General features: G+C 34.9%; 1 protein-coding gene across 4 annotated transcripts in view; it reads right to left on the bottom strand.

Annotated features, from left to right (window-relative positions):
• Positions 1–19037, bottom strand: part of ADGRB3 (adhesion G protein-coupled receptor B3) — an 897850-nt gene that overhangs the window by 510931 nt on the left and 367882 nt on the right. For all 4 annotated transcript variants that reach the window (XM_072642564.1, XM_072642566.1, XM_072642567.1 and 1 more), the window contains exon 6: positions 15816–15980. In XM_072642564.1, coding sequence (XP_072498665.1) covers positions 15816–15980 — 165 coding nt within the window. The remainder of the gene's footprint in view (positions 1–15815; positions 15981–19037) is intronic.

The raw sequence follows: 19037 nt of genomic DNA, 5'->3' as shown, positions 1-19037 counted from the left end.
ATAAGATTCAAAAAAGGAGAGGGGATAGTTGATACTGTTAGAGAGGAAAAGAAGATGTAGGGCAGAAGTAAAAAACCAGAAATTTGCATGGAATATTTGAACATGATGGGCTGCCTTATTTGGAGGAACAGTTGGTCATGAGTTTAGAAAGATAGTTGAAGACCTGTTTATGTGAGGCTTTAGAGGTCAGGTTTAGGAGTTTATGATTTATTAAGTGGTATTTTAGGAAGATTAACATCTTGGAAAAGAGAAACTGCAGATATCAATAAGGGACATATTACAAAACTCAAAAGCATGAAGTTACAAGAATTGATGCGTAAGCAGTCAGAATAGAAAGAAGTAGAGGTGAAATGGCCTATGAAGGATGAATTAAGAGAATTACTTGATCATTATAACTTTAAAATAATGCCTCAAACAGAATTTTGGAGAAGTAGAGCCAAGAAATGTCAGGGTAAAACAACTGTCCACTCCAAAACAATTTGGGAGGTTAGCAGGAAAGCTCTGGGAGGAAGGCAGCACAGGCCATACTGTGACATCAGCAACTGGTCTTGAAAATGGCTGCAATTACACCCTCAGAAGCTTCAGGGACTCTCAGTTCATAGATTGTAAGGAGGTCAAAAAGAAATTACTGGGGACCCTCTGATGACCTGAATTTAGGACTCTGTTGCATTACCCAGACTCTGTTCTGGGTTGGAGTCTAAGAGTGAAGAGGAGAAGCCACAGGGAAGGAAGAACCTTGATCACAGTTCTAGGGTGGAGAAGAATGTTTGTGGCTGTTCACAGGGGAGTAGGGACTTTGCTTTCAGTTCAAAGGCAGAAAGGAGAACTAACACTTGAGGCTGCAGGAAATCAGGGGCCCTGGTCATACTTCCAGGACCAAGAGGAGCACCAATGCTTTTGAATGCAAAGGAACATCTTAGGTTTCTGGGCCAACACTAGAGTACAGACCAGAAGAGAAGGGACCATACCTTTGCTTATATTATACCACCTTGGAAGCAGCAAAAACCTACAGCTGCACCTTCCCAGAACTACCTCTAAAAATAGCAGCATGAAAAACCTGAAGCTACAGGCACTACACCTCAACCTGAGGAGCAGAATATCACTTTAACATAAAGTTACAAGTCAAGAAATAGGCAGAAAAATGAGCACAGAACAAAAAACATACATGACCATAAAAAGATACTATGGTGATGAGGAAGATCAAGAACAAATTCAGAAGAAGACAACCATTTAAAAGTAGCTACAAGCAAAGTCCAAAAGGGGAAAAAAGTGAATTGCCAGAAGTTCAACAAGAATTCTTGGAAGAATTCTAAAGAGATTTCCAAAATTAAATAGGAGATGTACAGAGGCTTCTGGGAAGATAGTGGAGTAGGTCAGAAGATTTCAAGTTCTCCATATCTCCCCCACAAACAAGGCAAAATAGTGCCTTGGGGCAAATGTAGAGCTGTAAAAGGAAATAAGAGTTGGGGCAGAACAGTGGTGCTCCTGGGAAAACAGAGATCTGAAGAAAAATCCTAGGACTGAGGTTTGGTCCCTATGAAGTATAAACTCCTCCAGGCTAGTTCCACTGAAACAGCAAGTGATGAGCCCTGGGGCTAGTTGGGTTGGGAGATAGCCTTGGCCTTAGCCACAGGAATTTTTACCTCCCAGACAGTGTGGGGAATCAGGTGTCTGAACTGAGGATGATTGATAAGGGACACTAGACCCAGCTATGCACCAGACCACATGCAGCCTAGGATGAGAAGGAAAGAGTGCTTGCCAGGTGAGTGCAGAAGCAGTGGGGTGGGGATGCCACTGGCTGTGGACACTTACAGGAGGGCAGAGTACTTGGTTTCAGTTCCAGGGTGGAGAGAAGAAATGAAGGAGGATCTGAGTCCAGGGGCAGCATCTTCTGTACCCAAGGACTAGAGGTGATTACAATAAAAAGTTGCTACAAATAAAATATGAATAGGAAAAGGAGAAAGAACTCAATTATAGAAAATTACTATGGGAATAGTAATAATAATAGTATGTAAAACAATAAAAACAATAGTAATAGTTCATCTTCAGAGGAGGATACTGAAGCAAAAGTCTCTCCCATCTGAAAGAGAAACATCAAAAGGTCACCTGTCCAAAAATGATTCATGGTAAAAAAATTTTTTTAAAAAAATTTAAAAATCAAATGACAGAGATTGAGGAAAAATTTTTTAAAATAATAACAATCCAAGAAAAACAAGAAGATTGTGAAAAGAAACTCAACCAACTGGAAAAATCAATTCCATAATCTTAAGGAAGAAAACAACTCCTTGAAAATTAGAATCGGACAAGGGGAAGACAATGAAGTTGCAAGAGACCAAGAAATAATAAAGCAAAATGTAAAGAATGAAAACATAGAAGAGAATGTGAAACAGCTCATAAGAAAAACAACTGATCTGGAGAAAAGATCAAGAAAAGAAAATACAACAATTGAATGACCTGAAAGCTACAATAAAAAAAAAGAATTTTGATACAGTAATACAAGAAATAATAAGAAAAATTGTCCTGAAGTATTAGAACAAGAGGGGAAAGTAGAAATAGAAAAAATCCCATGAATTACCACCTGGAAGAATATCATAGTTAGATTCCAAAATGCCAAGCTCCAGGAGAAAATATGAGCAACAACAACAAAAAAACACCAAAATATGGCAGAGCCACAATTAGAGTCAAACAAGACCTAGCACATACACATATACAGATAACACATACACATATACATATAAATACATATATATGAATAAAAGTCTTCTAAATTTGTAAATAGGTGGGTGAGGGAATAGAATAAGGGCGTACAGAAGAGTGTCTAGATGGATGAGAATGGAATAAAGAGGGAAATATATATATATATATATATATATGTATATATATTTGGAAAGCTATAAGAAAGGGTAAGGGGGGAGTGATTCTAGGAGGGGAGTAGGCCAAGTAATAGGAGGGCAAAGCAGCTGGTAGAAGTAAAGTAGAAAAGTCAAGAGGAATAGGAAATAAGAAATACACAGAAACGTGAAATAAAGACCAGGAGTAGAATTCACAAGGGAAAAATAAACAGGGGTAATAATGATGATCTCAAACACAGTTAAAACTAAAAAAAAGATTTAGTCATAAGAGGAAAATAGGGAAATCACACTATATAGCAGTCATATTAATTAATATTGTTTTATAATATTTAAAATAGCTGGATAATATAAGGTTACAATATGGCTGTGTCGTAGGAAATGATGAGTTGGTGGACTTAGAAAAATAAGGAAAGATCTGGACTTATAAAAGAAGACGTTCTACACTGTCAGAGAAACAGAGGACAAATGTGTATAGAACAGTCTTACATAGATGCATATAAATGTAGATGTTAATATATGAGCACAGTTATAGATATCAAAGCATGTGTATGCAAGTGTATGTATGTATATATGCATACGTGTTTGTCTGCATATGTATGTGTATATATACACATATCTGCATATGTGCATATATTCTCTTCACACACAGCAGAGAACCAAAAAACCTCACAAGGAAGCAAAGAAAAGATGGACAGTTCTGAACTCTAATGTGCAGTATTTATTGTATAGGCTTTCTTGAAATAGAAATTTATTGCTGGATGTTCTGAATCCCCTTTCACATTCTGCCATTCTGTTTTTCTTATTTTGCACTTAAATTTTAATATTTAAGTTTATAATATGTTTTCTTTTCTAGTTCTGTATTTGAGTTGTAGTATTTAAGTTTTTGTAATGGTAATTTAAATGGAAAATCTTTCATATTCACTAATAGGCCCATGTAACTTGCCTGGGTCACAAGGAAGACTGAGTTATATGAGTCTGAGTCCCATGGAGCCTGTGGTAGGAGGAGTCTGCTGAATGGGTAGAACAGGAAGAGGTAGAGCTGGAGCAGAGCTGAGAGGAAGTTTGTCTTGAGAGCAGTCAGAGCTAGGAAGAATGCGGGTGAGCAGGGTGTTGGGTAGCGTGAGTGAAAGAGCTTGTTGTGATTTTGTTTAAGGGAAGCTGTTGGTGATTTGTTTAATGGACCTAGTTTGTGGGAAGCCTGGCAGGGGGAAGGCTTGAGGATGGTGTTGTTCTCTGCATTGTTATTGAGTATAGATATTTGTTACTGTGACGGATTTGGCTTTCTGGTGTCTGAATGAATGTTTTTCTTCTGCCTTCCATGTAGCAGAATCTGTGATATTTTGCAATTCAGAATTGCTTTGAGATATTCATGGCCATGGTAGGTGCTGTACCTCACTGGTGCTACAAAGGGCAGTGGGGATGGGATTGCAAAATATCAGACCTCTATTTGGAGACAGAAAGGCAGAGGAGACAGAGGAAGAAATGGATGTCTCAGGATGGGAGGATTTTTATTCCTCTCTAACAAGAGAGTGGGCTAAAGTCACAGGACTTTGCGAAAACTGGAAACTGAGGCAAAAGAAGGAAGAACCCAGAGACTTGGAAAGATGTTTGTAGGGAATAACAGTGGAACCAGGGAAAGAAATGGCAGGGGTGTGTAGGAGAGGCTGAGCCTTGCTAACAAACTATCATGTTGTGTGTAAGAGCAGAGACAAACTGCTGGAGGAGAAAGCTCAGATGGAAAGGGTGTTGGCTGGTTTGCAGGAGAAGCTTTTCATTCTGCAGCATTCAAACTGTCCTTTAGGAAAGAGGCTTGATTCCGGAGGATGTGTGGGAGAAGAAAAGTAAATAGCTGGCAGATTCAGAGTCGGAATAGATTGACAAGAAAATTGTTTACTGCTCTATTGAGAGCACGGGTAGGTTTTGGAAGAATCGGTGATATTCCAACTAATGAACTATACACAACGTATTGAGAAAAGGGGCTTAGACTAAGTAGAGAGATGAGAACTGCCCCTGCAGATCATTCTGAAACATTGCATCCAAGTTCATCATATCTGCAGAGAGAATGGGGGTTGGCCAGGACGCAGTTCAGATTAAAGAAGGTGTACTTCTAGTCAGAATGACGACCCCAAGACTGCAAGTTGGAAAAGAGTAAACAACAGTGAATGAGTCTACGATAATGGATCCATGGACTTCAGAGGCATGGCTGACCTATATCTACCTTATTTCTGGTAATTGTCTCATTGTTTCTTTTTGGCTTTTTGTTTGTTCACCTTGTTTGTCAAGATTTCTTTTCTGTAGGCTAAATACCCTCCTCCTGTAGATGCCTGATTGCTTAAGCCAGATGTCACCCCTATCTGATGTGCTGCGTCACCCACTTCCAGAGGCCAGCTAAGAAACTGACCCCTCGAATGGGACCTCTTGGGGCAGGGACAGTTCTGCGTTCAATCTCAGCAGAAGTAGCTATGGAAGATAAGACCTTTGCTCAGCACCCCAAGATTTTGGGTCCCATTCGTTTGAGGGTGGTGTGATGAGGTGCTTGTGTTCAAGCCCCCCACTAAGATATAGGAACCATAGTCAGGACCACATGAGACCTTGAATCTTCCACATAAAAGGATTTGAGGAGTTGGAATATGATATTCCAAAAACCAAAGGAACTAGCATTCAAACCAAGATAAATCTACCCAGCAAAAATGAGTATAATCCTGCAAGGCAAAAAATGGAAATTTAATGAAATAGCAAGCCTTTCAAGCATTCCTGACAAAAATATTAGAGCTGATTAAAAAATCTGACTTTCAAATTCAAGACCCAAGAGAAGTATAAAAAAGTAAACAGAAAAAAGAAAGAATGAATTCAAGGAGAGATTAATAAAATTGAAAGAAACTTTTCAGCTAATAAAACTAGAGGGTCTTTTTATGAAAAAAATCAATAAAATAGATTAACCATTGACTAATTTGATTTTAAAAGAAAACCAAATCATCAGTACCAAAAATTAAAAGGGTAAATTCATCTCCAATGCAGATGGAATTAAAGCAAACATTAGGAGCTATTTTGTCCAATTATATGCCAATAAATTTGACAATCTAAGGAAAAAGATGAATATTTATAAAAATATAAACTGCCCAGATAAACAGAAGAGGAAATAGCATACTTAAATAACCCTATTTTAGAAAAAGAAGCTGAACAAACTATTAATGAACTCCCTAAGAAAAAATCCCCAGGACCAGATGGATTCATTCATGAATTCAACTGAACATTAAAGATTAATTCCAATATATAAAGTACTTAGAAAAATAGGCACAAAAAAAGAGTCCTACCAAATTCCTTTTACAACACAAATATGGTGCTGATACCTAAACCAGGGAGAGTGAAAACAGAAAGAAAACTTTAATTTCCTTAATGAATACTGGTGGAAAAATATTAAATAAAAAAGAGCAAACAGATTTACAGCAATATGTCTCAAGGATCATATACTATGACCAGGTCGGATCTATACCTGGAATAGAAGGCTGGTTCATAATTAGGGAACTATTAGTAAAATAATAAAATAAATAAAATAAATTCTATATAACATATATATTATATATTATGTATACTTTATATATAATTATATGTATTACGCATATAATAAAAATATATACAAATTACATTTAAAATAAAATAATAAATTGAAAAACTATTGGCCACACCAATAAGAAAAACAGCCAACATCATGATTATGTCAATCAATGCAGAAAAAAAGCTTTTGACAAAATAAAACACTCATTTTCATTAAAAACATTATAAAGTATCGCAATAAATGGAGCTTTCCTTAAAATAAGTGCCATCTATCTAAAGTCATTAGCTGGCATTATCTGTAATGGGAATGAACTAGAAGCCTTTCCAATAAAATCATGAATGAGGCAAAGATACCCATCATCACCACTATCATTCAATATTGAATTAGAAATGCTAGCCATAGCAGTAAGTGGAGAAAGAGAAATTAAAGAATTTAGAACAGGCGATGAATAAACAAAATTATTTCTCTTTGCAGATGATATGCCAGTATACTTAAAAAGTACCTTGAGTACCAACTGAAACCTAGTTGAAATAATTAACAACTTAAGCAAAGCTGCCGGATATAAAACAAACCCACATAAATCATCAACATTTCTATATGTTACTAACAAAGTCAAGCATCAAGAGAAAGAGAAATTCCATTTAAAATAACTGCAGACAATAGAAAATACGTAGGGATCTATGTGCCAAGAGAAACTCTGGAACTCTATGAACACAATCACAAGATACTTTTCACACAAATAAAGAGATGTCTCTACTCCAAATGTTCACACTATTTATGCCTGACCTGTAGTAGAGTATTCTGAGCTTGGTCTAATCAGATGCAGTCAAATACACTGTACCTTGACTCCAACATAGTGATATCATTTCGGTCTTCTTTAAGAAAAAAGGACAACACGTATTCCAAAATAAAGTTAAATGGGTATATGATTTAGATAAAAAGGATGATATCAAGAGTATTTAAAGGGAGCATGAATAATTTATCTATCAGATCTATGGATAAGGGAGGAATTTATAACCAAACAATAGTGTTATGATATGTAAAATTGATCATTTTGATCACATTAAGTTTTTTGTGTACAAACAAAGGCAATGCAGCTAGATGAGAAAGAAAATAGGAAATGCAGAAAAGATTTATAGCAAGTTTCTCTGATAAAGCCCTCATTCATCAAATGTATAGGGAAATGAGTCAAATTTATAAGAATATGAGTCATTCCTCAATTGATAAATGGTCAAAGGTTATGAAGAGACAGTTTTTAGAAGAAATCAAAGCTATCTATAGTTATATAAAAAAAATGGTCTAAATCATTGTTGATAAGAGAAATACAAATTAAAACAATTCTGAGGTACCACCTCACACTTACCAGATTGACTCATATGACAGAAAAGGGAAGTTATAAATGTTGGAAGGGATGTGGAAAGATTGGGCCACCACTGCATTATTGGTGGAGTTGTGAACTAGTTCAAACATCCTGGGGAACAATTTGGAACTATACCTCAATGTTTATAGAACTGTGAATACCTTTTAACCCTGCAATATCTCTAGTAGGTCTATATCCCAAAGACATCAAAGGAAGAGAAAAAGGAACTATATAGGCACAAAAATATTTATATCAGCTCTTTTTGTGGTAGCAGAGAATGGAAATTGAGAGAATGCCCATTAATCAGGGAATGGTTGAAAATGTCGTGGTATATGACTGTGATAGAACGCTTTGTGCTATAAGAAATAATAAGCAGGATGTTTTCAGAAAAACCTGGGAAGACTTCTATACACTAATGCAAAATAAAATGAGCAGAACCAGGAGAATACTGTACACAATAACAGCAATATTATACAAAGATCAACTATGAATGACTTAGCTATTTTCAGCAATATAATGTTCCAAGACAATTCCAAAGAACTGATGATGAAAAATGCTATCCACCTCTAAGAGAAAAAAACTGTGGGGTTTGAATGCATACTGAATTAAATATTTCTAACTTTATCTTTATTAATTTCCCCTTCTGGTTTCTGTTTTCTTTTGCAACATGGCTAATGTGGAAATAGGTTTTGCATAACTTCGCATATATTATCATATCAAATTGCTTATCTTCTGAAGGACAGTTAGGAAAAAAATGAGAATTTGGAACTCAAAATTAAAAAAACAAAACAAAGTGAAAAGCTTCTTTTACATGTAATTAAGAAAAAATAAAATAGACAAAAAGAAAATGCCAAAGCTTTAAAACTAGATTCTTCGAAGTACCACTGACAGAAATAGAGAAGTTAAGAAAGGTTATTCTGTATTAGGTTGAAGACTATGAATTCAGATTTGAATATATTGAGTATAACATGTGACAGTAAGGTGTCCCAACAGAAATAATAAATTTTATTAGTTATTCCATGTTTAAGAATATTAATCCCAAGTCTCATTAACTATGAGGCACACACACATGCACAACTCAGAAATCAAGAAATTATAAGAAATGTCAAGAGATTTATCTTAAAATCACATAACATCTTTAATTTATAGCATTATTCAGTAGCAGTTTTAATTCCCTTTTAACTCAGCAAGGGGACAGGTAGAAATCTCAGTGCAACTTAAATTAGCTCAAATTAGGTAGCCTATCAGAATTGGTGGCACCAAGAGGAAAAGATGAATATGACTTCTGTTTCAGATTCTTACTTAGACAGCTGGATTGGGGACCTAAGGAGCAACTTTGTTCATACTCAGGAGCCACAGCTTGAGAGAAGTAAGAGGAAAAGATGAACTTTGGGTACACCTCTAATATATTCTAGGCTTTTCCTCTCAATGAGCTGGGAGAGTGGGATTTCTCTTAAGTATCACCCTCAGTATCAACAAAACAGTCTTTTATTGTCCCACTCCAGGTGTTTAGGTAGAGATCTAGGATAGAGCTAATATTGGTCCTCCCCTTTCCCTAAAATCAGTTGTATCTGTCTTCTAACCTCCACTTGGACTATTGAGCTTGGGACACATGCAAGACAATTGTCCCTTGTATGTTGTTCCACTAAATTGTTCCATCCTCATGAATTCATCTCTCATGTTGGAAACATGGTCATCCATACTAGAGGTCTACTGTTCTTTAGCCAGGAGTTTTAATAGCCACTGGTCCAAATAGATCACTAAGCAAATTCCAAAATAACCTTCAAAGTATGTGAATTTTCAGATCAAAACTGGCATGACTACAAAAAGGTTTGCATGTGTTTTTGGCTCTGTGCCTCGAGGAATTCTTTTATCAAATGACATGTCAGAAACAGTGGACATTTTTCTACCACTGATCTGGGAAGAATGAGGTGGATTCATTTCCACTGCATGGATCAATTCTCTTCAACAATTATCTTTGTATAGAAAAAGCAGTCTGTTATAAGCAATCAATTTGTCTTTCATTTTAGTTTATCTTTCTCTCTCTTTCCTTTCCTAACTCTGAAACTTCTGTCCATACCTTGCTTAAATGATGGCTATCTAGTGTGACACGCAGCATGGCCAATTTATAGCGTGAAGGTCAGAGATAGCAGTGTCTCTTCGGAGGAAAAGTTATAAGGCAATACATTGTAGTAGAAAGAATATTGGACTTCACATAAGGAAATTGGATTCCACTCCTGGTCTTGTCACATCACTTAAGTTTTTTGAATAATATGATATAATAATATACATCTATAAAAATGGCAAAATGTCATTTTATAAGGAAAATGACCAATGTAGTGGAAAGAATACCTGATTGTCCATATAATGCAACTGCCTTAACTATTAACTACTTGTGTAATATTGAACAAATTTCACTTTTTTCACCTCATTAAAGCTCCATTTTCTCTTTTTTAAAATGATGTCTTCCATGCCTAACTTGTGGGATCACTTTGAGGTTTGAATAAGATAACACATATGAAATCATTTTGTAAACTGTAAAGTTCTAAATAAATGCTTCAATCAATCAGTCGAAAAGAATGTTAAATATCAGCTATATACCAGACACTGTGCTAAATTCTGAGAATACAAAAAGAGGCAAAAGACTGTCCTTGTCCTCAGGGAGCATACAATCTAATGGGAAGACACATTCAAACAGAAATGTATAAACTTAACTATGTATAGGATAAATTAAAAAGAAACAAGTACAAAGTAGAATTAAGAGGGCTTAGGAAAGGAGTTAAGGAGGAACATTCCAGGCATGTGGAAAGAGAAAATGCCCAGAGCCAAGAAATAGAGTATCTTGATCACTGAATTGCAAGGAGGCCAGTATCACTTGATCAAAGAGTACATGGAGGGGTGTAAGGTATAAGTAGTATGGAAAGGGAAGAAAGAGCTAGGTTATGAAGAACTTTCAATGCAAAGTAGAGGATTTTGTATTTGATTCTGGAAGTACAGGGGAGCCACTGGAGTTTACTGAGTTGGGGGTGACATGGTCAGACTCACACTTTTGGAAAATACCTTTGGTGGCTGAGTGGAGGCTGTATTGAAATGGGCCAAGACTTCAGGCAGGTTGATATACCAATATGCTATTTCATGATACAGGCATGAGATGATGAGAGCCTGCACCAGAGTGGTGGCAGTGTCAGAGGACAGAAGGGGACATTTTTGAGAGATGTTATAAAGCTGAAATTAACAAATCATTGGCAACAAATTGGATACATGATTATTATTAATTTGCTATAGATTTATTAGGATGGCAATTCATAAAAACCAAAGAAAAAGGAAGCAATATTGAACCAAAATAAAACCCCACATTCTACAATTGACTCTATTCTGATTTTACCTAATGAATAAAAAATATTTCAGCCTTAACAGTGTGTTATAGTTTGACTTAAGGTCCTTGGAGAATAGTCATTTAAAAGGTTTATGAAACTTAGGCAATTAATTTGTCCTGAAGAACTGAGCCTCAGAAAAATTTCTGTATGACATATGTATATATATATACATATATATATATATATATGTATATATATGGATATATGTGAGTATGTCTATACACACATACATGTGCATATATGTGTATATACACTTACATACATACAACTATATAGTGGGATGTATATGTAACACTTATTGAACAGGAATAGAAAATCAAAATTATCTAGAAAAAACTCTAGCCAAAAATTTATTTACTTAAGGGAAGAATTCAGTTAAAACTAATCAGATAATCTGCCATAGAACATATCAGAAAAAAAATATATAAAAAGCCTTAGAAATGTAAGAAATTAAATGTTTATTTTATACTGTAGTAATCAAAGCTATTTGGAGGAGAGGGAGAAATACAAGAAAGAGAAGACACATTTACTTCCTTCAAGTACATTATGAAAAACTTGAGCCTTTGCTAAATGTTTGGTAGAAGATACTGACACACATAAAGACTTGGGACACAAAGATATGAATTTATTCACAAATAATTTCATATGCAAGAGGAAAAGCACAGAGTGGGAATTGTTTCACTGTAATATTTTTTTCCCCTATGAATGTACACACATATACATATATACATACATATATACACATATATGAAAAATATAACGTTGAATATTGTATCTATCCTTAAATTTCTAAATTTTAATTAATAAGGTGATATATTGTACCCTATATCATGTCTTCATAAAACTGAGCATATAGGCAGTTCATAGTTATTTGACAGGATGTTTTTCCATTCATTTCTCTTTTTTTCTGAAGCTATGATCCCGTCAACTATGCTTTTTCTCTGAGAAAGGGCTGTGTCAGTCTACTTTTTGTGGCCTCAGTTTCTAATCCAGTAATGTTTGGGACCAAAGTGACCACCATTTCCTTTTGCATATTATGTAACCTGCACATTATAACTACTATTAAATTCCTTGAGGCCATGGATCTAGTAAGTTCTTTGAAGTCAGGACTGTTTTTGGTTTGTTTTTTGTTTTTTGTTTTTTTTGCACAATGTTTGACATATAGAAAGAATTTATATGTGCTTTTTCATGCATTCTTTGGTCCTGTGAAGGTAGAGAGGAATAACTTGGTTATTTGAATAAAACTTCTGCTCTCTTTCAAATAATTCTCCCCATATACACTTCCCAAAGGAGAAAACAGACATGAATCTCTCTTCATTTTTCCCGCTGTTGATCTGCTGCTCTCACCAGTCTACATAACCATCCAAAATGTTTAGGGGTTAGCTTGATACCCTCTAGGGGCAAAGGATCCATTATAGTCCAGTAAGTGTTCTGGGGAACTTGAAGATGAATCTTTCCTTGCTTTCTAAACTGAAGGCATGACTTTTACTATTGATAGGAGCATTTAATCTAGGCAGCATCTATCATAGACTTTTGGATTGTCTCCCTGCCTCAAATCTCTCCCTGTTCCAGTCTGTTCTCCAATCAAATATCAAAGTGATTTTTCTAACTTTCTGACTAGATTACCCCTTTATTCAATCAACTCTAGTGATTCCTGGACAAGTCTAGTGACACCGACAAGAAAATCTTGCATTTTTAAAAGCCACATACAGCTTGGCTTCCTACATTTCCAGTTGCTTATATCTTACCTGCATCTACATACTCTGTGACCTAGTAACACTGGCTTCCTTGATATTCCTAACATAAGACAATCTATCTCTTGAGTCTATGTATTTTCACTAGCTGTCCTTTATACCTGGAATTCTCTTCATCTTTCACTCTGCTTCCTGGGTTTCCTGGCTTTCCTCATATTGTAGATAAATTCCCATCTGCAAAAAGCCTTTCTTAATGCTTCTTAATGGTAGCTTCTTGCTTTTGAGATTGTCTCCAATTTACCCTGTATATGTCTTGTTGGCATATAATTACATTTCCATACTGCTTGGGATTATTTTTAGTATTTCTTTGTATCCCCATCATTGCTTTATCCATACAGATACAATTCATTGTTGACCTATTGATTTGTCATAACTGCATTTCTCTGTACCAAATCCAGTAGTCTTTAACAACTGAGAATACTTCTTGATTTTGGTGTAAATTATGAATTCTATTTATTGTCTATCATAGAAATCAATGTTTTCCATAAACTCTGTGTGTGTATGTTTGTAAAATTAATATTTAGTAGTTGGAATGTCTTGATGAAAGTAAATTGAATCTTCATTAGGAAAAAAATAAGAGTCCAAAGCCTTTAAAGAGAAAACTAAATTTCCTACAATTCTTATGTACAAAACAAACAAGAAATAGAAATAAGCCAATCAAAGCCCAAACAACTGAAAACCAAAGTTGGAACAACACCAATTGGAACAATCTTAAAGTATTTTGACTGCCTTGTCTAGTTTCATCTATGTGTCTTTACAATATAGAAGGTACTTAAATGATGTTTGAATTGAATTTAGAGAATGCTGAAGGTCATCTGTTTGTGGGAATATATGTGGGAAACCCTTTGACAGATAGAAATTCTATCTACATGAATGTAGGGGGATGATTTTCTTGTTTCTGGTAAATAAATCTCTTCACCTTATCTCTCCTCACTAATCTTCTGATATCTAGGTATTGAGTGCTTCCCTGGTTGCTAGAAAAATGTAAAGATGGTGAACTCAGGGAAGGAGAGTTGGTAAATTTTAAACATTTTTGTGCTAAGATTTTACAGCTTCTACAATACACTGCAATAGGACAGAAAATTAAAATGCCATTTTTTAGTAGTGGTGTGGTAATGATGGTAATGATGGTTATAGATGACATTATAGCGCATTTTAAGGCTTGTAAAGCATTACACTTATATCATTGGAGTGTCACAACAATCCTGAGGGAGGTGATACTATTATTCTCATTTACAAATGAGGAAACTGAATTAGCGTTGTAATTTGTCCAGTGTCACATAGTAAGTATCTGAGGCAGGATTTGAATTCAGGTCTTCCTGACTCCAAGTCTAGTACTCTACCCAGTATGGCATTTAGCTGATATAATGGTACTTGATATTTAAATAATACTTCAAAGCTTTCAATGTGTTAAACATACATGATTTCATTTGATCCATAACAACTCTATGCAGTAGATACTTGCTATATTTTACACATGAATAAACAGAAGCTCAGAAAAGTTAAATTGATTTTTCACCATCATACTACTAGAGTTAGAGGCATAGTTTGGATTTCAGGTCTTCCTTTTCTTTAGGTTTAACACTGTAGTATTATACCATTTAATCTTTCAATAAAATGTATGGTGGGGCAGCTAGGTGGTGCACTGGATAGAGCACCAGTGCAGGAGTCAGGAGGACCTGAGTTCAAATCTCACCTCAGACACTTGACACTCACTAGTTGTGTGAACTTGGGCAAGTCACTTAACCCCAATTGCCTCATCCTGGTTCACCTTTAGTCATCCTGATGAATATCTAGTCACTAGATTCAGATGGCTGTAGAGGAGAAGTGAGACTGGTGACCTACACAGCCCTCCCTCACTCAAAACAAAGTCAAGTGAAAGTCATGTCATCTTTTCTCTGATAGCATGGTCTTTTGCAACGAAGGATGAACACACACATATATGTGGTATATTAAATAAGTAAATTTATACCATATTTTAAATATAAATTTACATGCGTAGATTTTGAACAATGGCATTTATTCTATTCTAGCATTCTTTTCAACCTAAAATTTAGCTTTTTAAAAATTGAATGACCTGCCTCAAACCTGTTGTTCTTTGTCCTTGGAGGTTGTACTATCACTTGCTGGGTATGCTATAATGTCTTGGATTGGTTGGACCACATGGACACTAATGTATATTGAACTCTCAAATTTTGTAATTCTAGATTATTGCTTATTATTCAATTAGATCATGCTCTATTTTATATTTCTCTTGATCATGCTGAACTTCACCCCTTTGCTATTATCTCTTGTTTAGTTGCTTTTCTCTTATGTCCTACTCTTCATGACCCATTTTTGGGATTTTCTTAGCAAAGACACTGGAGTGGTTTGTTGTTTTCTTCTCCGGCTCATTTTACAGGTGAGGAAACTAAGGCAAACAGTGTTAAGTGGGTTACCCACCTAATATGTATCTGAGGCCAAGTTTGAACTCAGGCCTTCATGACTACAGACCCAGCACTCTATCCATTGTGACATCTAGCTGCCCTTGCTATTGTTAGAATGAAACAAACTTGAGAACAGGGATTACCCCTGGAATGAGCACAGTTCTTTATACATACAACGAGGACTTGAACTCATGTTTCCTGAAAATGAAGTTGCTCTAGGATACCATGCTATCTTTTTTCTGGCAAGGAGTAGATATATGATATTTATTGGATTGGATGACTTCATAAAAATGTCACATAAAACAAGAAAATATATATCATCAACACATGTGACATATTACTAGAAGGTGGTCTTGACATCAAGCCTTTTTCCAATGTGCCTAAACAAAGGTTGTAAGTCAATATTTGCACATTTTAAAAAGATATACTCAGATCAATAAAAATTTAATGCACAGTGCTATAGAATGTACTGTACAGAGTTGGCACTCACCTGGGCAAAGAGCAATATTGCAAGGTTTATGATGAATTTCAGGTCCCTCACATGATCTTCCCCCATATTGGGGAGGTATACATGATCGTGTCCTAGTTCTTTGGCCTCGACCACATGTAAATGAACACAAACTCCAGGGTGACCACTCCTCCCAAACTCCATGTACTGTAACAAAGTAAAAAGAATTTAACAAAAAGAAGACAATAGAGTAAAATCAGCAAAAGATAAGAAAGTTAAATTAATCTATTTTCCTGAAAACATACTATCAACCTTCTTAATTTCAACAAAAATAGGAAAAAAATAATTTGAAAATGTATTGAACTTGTTGGAAAGTTCATATTTTCTCTATATTTGAGAATGCTGAATTTTAAACTGCAGTGTTATTTGTGGGGTATACATATAGAGATACATTTTTTCACTAGGAAGCTTTTCAGTGAACTTATTTCTACTTAAAGATAATTACCACAGTAAAGCTAGCAGCATAATGATCATTTTCTTTAACTAATCTAATCACAGTAAGTTGAACTACTTTTCACTTATGATTCTGGATGAAGAGCCTTAATTCCAGCCCTTTTCACTGGGAACCACAGAGGTTAAGACACTTGTCCAAAGGTCACACATTAAATAGTAGCAGTACACTATACAGGACCAAAGTGCTAGGTGACATCCTTAAAAGTTTTGCCATACATTAAAAAAAAGGTGAAAGAGAATCAGAACTTTGGAAGAACTAGCTTTACATTATTTCTTTACTTAATTTTTTAAATTTGGAATAAATTAAATCAATGTTTTAATGTATATAAGCTAATAGAACTTTTAAGAGGTATATTTTAAATATTGCAGGTACAAACCTTTATTGAGCTTCTTAGACTTTCTTCTCAGCAAATATTTTCACTACTATTAATATCTAATATTTTTTCCTACAGCTCTTAATTTTGGATCATGTCATACCTTACAGACATTATATTATCAATACTTTATACAATAAATCATGAATTAAAGAGACTGGTTGCTCTAAGACTGTGCTTAAATTATTACCAATAATAATGATATTAAAAATGACTCTAAGCCCCTTACTAAATGGCCCAACAGTATACCAAAAGTAGTTACTCTTAAAATCATTCTCTCAATAAAAAAAGAAGAGAAAGGAATCAGGAGGAAGAAGACAAAGGAATATCTGACTTAATTTACTGTTTGAACTTGGCTTCAAATAACATTGCATTACTAGAAATTCAAAACTCCATCAAATAAGCTGTGAAAGCTGAACCACTCCATGTTGTCTGTTGAAAAAAAAAATCACTCCTACACATATCCATACACACACACACACACACACACACACACACACACACACAGAGTGAACACATTTACATACGTTCTATGTATACATGCCTCATCTAGCCTTAGGTGAATTTTTATCATTGGTCAGTCAAAATAGGAGAGTCATATGGCTCAGCATTTAGAAATGGCAGATATTTAACATGGTAAGTAATATTTTCAAAAAAAGATGAATTGGGATATATAATTTAAAATATTTTCTGAATATACTGATATTAAAGATATTTTTTATTAAATAATATACTCTTTCTTGCTGCTCTGTAGCCAGTCTTTCTCAGTTCTGTTGAAACAGGTAGATCAAGATTTCTGAGTATTGTCATTAATTACACTGCTCTGTTATTCAATTTGCTAGTTTATACATTTTCTCTCCTTAAAAATACTTCAGTATTCAAAGCATCCCAGAAAAGAGGAACTTATTAAATGAATTCTAAATTGGCAGATTTTCATCTCTTAATCTTAAAAACCTTGATTAACTTTGATGGTTGATGAAACCTAAAGCTTTTGAAGAATAAATTATTGATTACTTTTTTCTTGAGTCTTTATTTTTCATGGTGTGATTTCATGATTCTTCCATAGCATCAAAGAAAGTAAAATAATATTAACTCCTTTTAATTAGGAATTTTGGATCTAATATTGACTGCAAAATCCTTTTGCTTCTATAGAATTCTACTGATTTTGTTATGGGAAATAATGTGCAGATACTGCCACAATTTCAGATACTTTGCTATTCAGAGATGCTCATTGTGAATGATTTGAGTGTGGAGGAAGATGAAGAGGAGGAGGAGGAGAAGTAGAAGAGAGAGAGAAAGGAAGGAAAGAAGAAAGGAAGGAAGGAAGGAAGGAAGGAAGGAAGGAAGGAAGGAAGGAAGGAAGGAAGGAAGGAAGAAAAATAAAGTTTCTAAATCTGAAAACTGTCTGGTACGTTTAATCAATGCACAGGTAAACAAATGGGACTTGGGGAAGGGGTCCTTTCTGGAGCATGATGTATCTGTTTCAACTGTAGAAACTGACCAGATTGACCAGTAATTGCAAAACCCCTCTACTTGACTTTCTTCTGTATATTGATGGTTTTGGTCAAGTGAGAAGCAATACAGTAAACAGAAAGTGATATTATTAGAAGGTTTTGAAGCCAGTATAAATAGTGCAGTTTTAAAAATTCTGTGGTTTCAAATTTTATAAAACAATTTTCAATGATATTTTATTTAAAAACTGATTATCTCAAAGGAGAAAGTGGAGGATATAATATGAGCTCCTTTTGAGTAGGTATCATTTCAATCCTTATATTTAAATCTCAAGTGTGTAACACAGCACTTGTCACATAATAAGTGCTTAATAAATAAATGTTAATCCGTTGCTCAAAAAATATAAGCCAGATATGATGCTGATGGGAGAAAATTAACTATACTTTAGCCTATGTAAAGCTTTTGTAAAATATAATAAAAATGTGAATGAGCACCATAAAATTACAAATCAGAAAACAGTGATCTCCAAAATTAGTTACATAGCTTTTCACTTTCTTTGCTACAAAATTATTTTCTATGGCTCACTCAAAATGTAAAATTTCCTATTCAAAATGACCAACTTTGAAAAAGAGAAATTAGGTTACCTAGAATCTTAAAATGGTAGGGAAGTCTGAGATCATTTTAAGGTGAGGGTCAAAGGACTACAAGTACGGAATGGCATAGCTAGGGCTCAAACCTAGCTTTTGTGAGGTGCAGTGATTTTTTTGCTCTACCAGATGCCCCAGGAAGTAAGAATTATATGGTTTAACTAAGGTAATGTTTAAAGTGTAACCTGAAAGTGAAAATCATTCATTTTCCATCATCCCCCTTGGCAATGCAAATAACCTCTAGCATCACCATTTCATAATGTGAAGCAAGGAATGGT

This window comes from Notamacropus eugenii, chromosome 2 (assembly GCF_028372415.1).
Source record: "Notamacropus eugenii isolate mMacEug1 chromosome 2, mMacEug1.pri_v2, whole genome shotgun sequence".
Classification (NCBI taxonomy): domain Eukaryota; kingdom Metazoa; phylum Chordata; class Mammalia; order Diprotodontia; family Macropodidae; genus Notamacropus; species Notamacropus eugenii.
This window is presented reverse-complemented; position numbering and strand designations above follow the sequence as displayed.